The sequence below is a fragment of the Salmo salar genome, chromosome 15 (assembly GCF_965601325.2).
Source record: "Salmo salar chromosome 15, fSalSal1, whole genome shotgun sequence".
NCBI classification, from domain to species: domain Eukaryota; kingdom Metazoa; phylum Chordata; class Actinopteri; order Salmoniformes; family Salmonidae; genus Salmo; species Salmo salar.
In genome coordinates, this window is record NC_138305.1 from 80734001 (window position 1) to 80740000 (window position 6000).

The following is a 6000-nucleotide window of genomic DNA, read 5'->3' on the forward strand; positions in this document are numbered from 1 at the left end:
AACTCTGCACAGGGGCATTATGGGATGGGGCGGAGTGTTTGGAACAGTCCATGTCTGACACCTGGAATGTTTTTCTTAATAAATACACATTTCCCCTCTCGCAGTCTCGCTGCATTTTTACTGTAGCGCCCGGTACAGAAGGGAAATGGGATGTTGGGCAAGTGTGTGTCTGCCTACGCCTTCCTTCTTCGGCATGCGTGTGTGTGTGTAGCTACGTGGCGGGCGGCGTACAGACACGTGCTTGACCAACGCTCTAATCAGACTGAGAAACCAGCTGTTGTCAACATCTGTGTTTTTCTCTGCACGCTCCAATACATTTGCATCAGGACCCGATCTAACAGTAACGTTCTCTCACATGGCGTCAGGAATGAGCTAAAAAGGTGTTATTTGAGACCCGTGATGTAAATGGTAGTTTGACTTTACATATGTCCATTTCATCAGTGATTTTCGTGAGCAGCTGTACCGTACCTTCTCTTGAGTTTTAAGAAGAAAACATGAAGCGGCGTTGAGCAGAAGGGACAACAGCGTCTACACTGGTCTACTGTATATTAAACAATGTGTGCTTAGGTCAGATTTGAAATGCTCTTTGAAGTGTATGTTGTTATTTTTGTCATTTTGGGGGGGAAAAGACAAATGAATGCAATAACAGAGTAGGTGAAGGCAGACCCTGGGGTGGCTTTACCAGGGCCCTCCCCAAAAACACTCTTACAAAACACACACACACACACACACACACACACACACATTCTCTTTGCTAGCCGGTGCAGGAGAAAACAAGGTAAAGGATATATTACAGATACCGTATCACCCATCAGAGAGGGGGCTTGACATCACGGTCAAGTCTAAGAAGTCAGAGCTTTTTAGAAAAATGATATGTGTGTGTTGTCTGCTAACAGAACACCCGTTTGCAGTGGTGCCTTGTAATTATCAGCCAAAACCCAGACTAGGTGCACTGTATATTTCAACATCGGTGAGAAAATAGAAAAGTCATATGAAGGGAAGATATAACCTCCAACACCACATACTGTTATCATAGTGAACCATAGTGAGGTGGACAATTCAACACACTGAGATACAGAAGATTGCTCCTTCCAATGTCCAGTCATGCAACACACCGACATTGCAGCTCAGAGAAGCCATTAGGCTCTGTATCACTGTCAGAGATAGCTTGTCACAGCCAGGGAGGGGTCCTAGGCGTCACAGTCACTCCCACCCGCCGCCATCTTGGTCCTACATCTCCGGTGAGCTTCAGGTATTCTCTGTGGGCTAATGTACAGCACTCCTAAACAGACTGTTCTGTTTGCCCAGGGAGAGTCGGACATGTGCAGATATCAACATTCCAAAGGTCACACTTTGATTTAACTGCAGGTTTACTGTACCTGTACGTGTGTGTGAGTAGCTGAATGTCTCAGGTTAATTAAGGCCCAGTGGCATATTGCCTTGTACGAATGCTTTACTTCTCCTTTACTGGAATTCAGGGAATCTGCTTCAGTTAAATATTTTACTTCAACAGGGGCCAACTCACGGCACAGGTATAGGATCTTCATTTGATCACCCTGTTGCTGGAGAAGGCTTCTGAAGCTTGTAATTTCCACTTAGAAATTTCAGACTCGGCCCTATGTTTACTTGGTTCTCCTTTACATGCCCTAATGACTGGGTGTCTATGGGAAATATGATATATTTCATTTCTCATGGGTAACACAGGATGTTTTTAATTCCAAATCACACCTTCCACCTCCGTCGTGTCCCAACATGCTGTGTGTTTGATGTTACCTGGGCCTCTGATGTTGAAAGGGGCCCCAGCGATCTCTGTATCTTTTTTCACATCTCTAGCTGCCTCTCTATTTCTCCCGCTCTGTAGAAAGTCATCAGTCCAACATTTATTTTCTCTGTCACCCACTTCCTACCGCTTCACTCTCTTTCTCTCTTTGCCTTTTTTTTATTCCCCTCACTCAATCACTCTCGCTTCCTCTCTTGTTGCTCTCAACCATGATGAGAGTGGTTTTTCAGAGTCAGTGATGTGTAGACAACATTTACGTGGGTGAGAGGGACAACAGGGTGTAATACTCAGAGCCCAAAATAGGGCATAATAGGGCAATTCTGCAGTGGCCCTGGCCCCTTCTGAACAGCTACCTTGAACACAAGGGTCTCCTCCAGGTGCAGAAGGAGCTGTGCAGTTCATAGTTCACAGATTATGGCAGTGCGTTAAAAATGAGGTCGCAATAACGACAACAACAACATTTATTGTCTCTATTTTAACAGCCACCATTCAGCTGTGAGGAGCCCGAAGCAGCACTAGCAGTAGTATGTCAGAGAGTCCGACCAGTGTCCTAGAGACAGCCTCGAGGAATCAGTGATTTATTTACCTCTCTTCAATGTTCACCTCAGACTCCTGGCTTAAGGGCAGTAAAGTAACTTGACCCTTGTCCATTAGATTTCAATCCCTTTTTGACCACACCCCTTTTGATTTGAACATAACTTTCCATACATATTTGCTTATGGTAGAAGTGGTCAGAACGTTACTTTCTGGACCTGAATGCCAAAACATTTAGGAGATAGAGGTGCTCAAAGTTGACCCATTTTGCATACCCCACCCTACCATAGGGGTGTGTACGGAGGCGAAGTCAGGTGCAGGAGGTCAGAGTGTAGTAAACAGGCGCACTTTAATTACGGTCCAAAAACGACAGCACATAAAAACAATAACGTGCCAAAAACACGGAACATAACAAAAGTATAGCGCCTGAACAATATCCACATAGCAATAAACAATTACACACAAAGACATGGAGGGGAAACAGAGGACTAAATACATGCAGTTGATTATGGAATGAAAACCAGGTGTGTATGGAACAAGACAAAACAAATGGATATATGAAAAATGGAGCAGCGATGGCTAGAAAGCCGGTGACGTCGAATCGCCGAACGCCGCCCGAACAAGGAGAGGAGCCGACTTCGGCGGAAGTCGTGACAGTGAGGTCTCAACCCCCCAGGAAAACATTTTACATCTGAGAGAACCGATCAAAGCTCAGCCAGAAATAAGCACAACTCTGACCGAATACTGCATTTACAATGGCCTCCTGTCCAGACCAGTGCGTCAGGTCTTCCTCGCTTACCATGTGAGTCGTGTCAGCCAGGCTAAGGGTGGGGTATGCAAAAAAGGTCAGCTTTGAGCATCTATATCTCCGAAATGTTTTGGCATTCAGGTCCAAAAAGTGACTTTCTGACCATTTCTACCATGGGCAAATATGTATCAAGTTTTGTTCAAAACAAAAGGGGTGCTCAAAAAGGGATTGAAATCAAATGGAACGACCCCTATGTAACCTGATGTGATACCATTATTTACATTAGTTAACTTGACACTGACTCTATCTGCCCTGTCTGTCATGACAATTACTACAGGTCTGCAACGGAAAACAGTTACTGCGTTTACATCGAAAATATGGCATCCTGTTACATGTATTTTGTTACTCCCCACCGCTAGTAGTAACCCAGTAACCACTGTAGAATTGTCTATGATGGAAAACAGAGATGTTTTCCTGTGATTTCCCAGTCGGGGTGGGACTGTAGCGCACCTAGCGTAGCATACAGGAGTGGCTGTATGCAGAGTGAGCTCATCCTCTTGTCCTGCCTGCTGACTGAACACTGTAAACACTATGCTCTTAGTGATACAGATATCACTCCTGTGGAAAGACAAGCCCATTGTCTCCAGTCACGAAGCATGAAGTCATTACCCTTAAGTTCTCTTTACAGAAATATAACATGATACCTGAGTAAAACTGTGTATATGTCATTTCTTTATGTCTCCGATCTCCATAATATTGAACTCTTCAATCCATATGCTTTATAAATGATAGAGGAACTAATCTGGAGGTGTTTTGTGTTATTTTCCTTCCTCTTCCCTGTCCTCAATCCGCCCCTCAGCTCTGAGTGTTGTGGGACAGCAGCTCCCCTCCAGCCCGCATGGCTGCATGGAGGGCAGCTGTTACCCGGCAACAGGCAACCTGTTGATTGGCCGAGCCATTAATCTCAGCGCCACCTCCACTTGTGGTCTTCATGGGCCTGAACACTACTGCATAGTCAGCCACCTGCAGGTGAGAACACACACACACACACACATCTGGACTTGAACCTAAACCTGTGTTGGAAATAAGACCCCATTATCCATCTTACCCCACCTCATCTTACCTCATGTCTCTCAGTAGAAGTCAGGACATCCGGTGGGGTGAGGGGCTTGTCTGTTTCCATCTCTAAGTGTGCCCCCCCCCCCCCCCCTCCCTCCTCCCACCCCTCCCTACATCCCTCTCTTCCTCTCCCTCCCTCTCTGTGCTCTACCTCATTGTGGGCAGCAGATACGGCAACACATTGTGGAGTGTTATAGGGTTACATGATTGACAGGTGACTGTGGAATGGCTCTTAGCGTGGGGCGGGACATGGTGACAGCCCCTCATACTGTAGCTCCAGGTGGGAACTATCACCTGTCAGTCAAATCACTCAACTGCTTCTTCACCGGCCCACACCCAACACCCCTGTCTCAATCAGTTCTATTCATTCCACTGCGTTTTTTCCTCTTTTTCGGTAGTTGTACTCATTTTGTCCTGGTTTTCTTTTTATAATACCTGTAGTGGTAGGTGCACAAAAAAGTATGATTAAAAAAAAGTTTGCCTGTTCAATTCATTTTGTAACAAATGCAGCTACTGGTCACTTCCTGCATCTTCCTACAGTAATCTGATGATGTCAGTGTAGTGGCTGGTCCTACAGTAATCTGATGATGTCAGTGTAGTGGCTGGTCCTACAGTAATCTGATGATGTCAGTGTGGTGGCTGGTCCTACAGTAATCTGATGATGTCAGTGTGGTGGCTGGTCCTACAGTAATCTGATGATGTCAGTGTGGTGGCTGGTCCTACAGTAATCTGATGATGTCAGTATGGTGGCTGGTCCTACAGTAATCTGATGATGTCAGTATGGTGGCTGGTCCTAGAGTAATCTGATGATGTCAGTATGGTGGCTGGTCCTACAGTAATCTGATGATGTCAGTGTAGTGGCTGGTCCTACAGTAATCTGATGATGTCAGTGTGGTGGCTGGTCCTACAGTAATCTGATGATGTCAGTGTGGTGGCTGGTCCTACAGTAATCTGATGATGTCAGGGGTGGCTGGCCCGCTGGGGCGGTGGTGGCGGCCTACAGTAATCTGATGATGTCAGGTGTGGCTGGCCCGCGGGCGGGGGGCTGGTCCTACAGTAATCGTGATGCAGGGGGGCGGCCTCGTCGGAGTCGTAGGTGGCTGGTCCTACAGTAATCTGATGATGTCGGAGTGGCTGGCCTCGCGTGGCGGGGTGGCGGTCCTACAGTAATCTGATGATGTCAGTGTGGGCTGGCCCGCGTGGTCGGGGGGCGCCTACAGTAATCTGATGATGTCAGGGGGGCTGGTCCTCGCGTGGCGGGGTGGCGGTCCAAGTCCAGGGCTGGGGACTGATCTGCAGTAATCTTCCTATGGGCTGTTTGTTGTGACTCTCCATCAGAGGGGCTCCCGTCTGGCCCCACGACCCACCTGATGGACTGGAACTAAAGCTTTAACGCTATCCCAGCTTCCACTGGATGGAGGATGGGGGAGCCAGTGGGCTGAGACACTCATAAGCCACCATCTTCCTGTGTCAATCAAGATCAGTCAAATCAACGTCTTAGATGAGTGCTGATGAGTGCTAGTTATAATTTGAGTGTCCCCCGAGCTTGACTAATGGGGGGTAAATACGTCTAAGATGTGAGGAGAGGCAGAGAGGTTTGGCGATGGAGGATCAGTGTAAGACGGTAGCCTTAGCTTGAAGAGAGGAATGCTTTTATAAGACGAGGTCCTAAATGAGGGTGTGAAAAGGAGATTTAGGGTTTAAAGCTGGTGGGACAGTCATGTGCATGTGTTGGGGAACCCACCTACACACTTTATGCTTTCCTATTGATTTCTCCCCGCATTCCTTTCACTTGAGTGTTGTTAGAGGCGTAATCTCC

General features: G+C 47.0%; 1 protein-coding gene across 2 annotated transcripts in view; it reads left to right on the forward strand.

Annotated features, from left to right (window-relative positions):
* lamb2l (laminin, beta 2-like) overlaps positions 1-6000 on the forward strand; it is a 57490-nt gene that overhangs the window by 24188 nt on the left and 27302 nt on the right. For both annotated transcript variants that reach the window (XM_082962081.1, XM_082962082.1), the window contains exon 3: positions 3922-4091. In XM_082962081.1, the coding sequence (XP_082818207.1) occupies positions 3922-4091 (170 nt within the window). The remainder of the gene's footprint in view (positions 1-3921; positions 4092-6000) is intronic.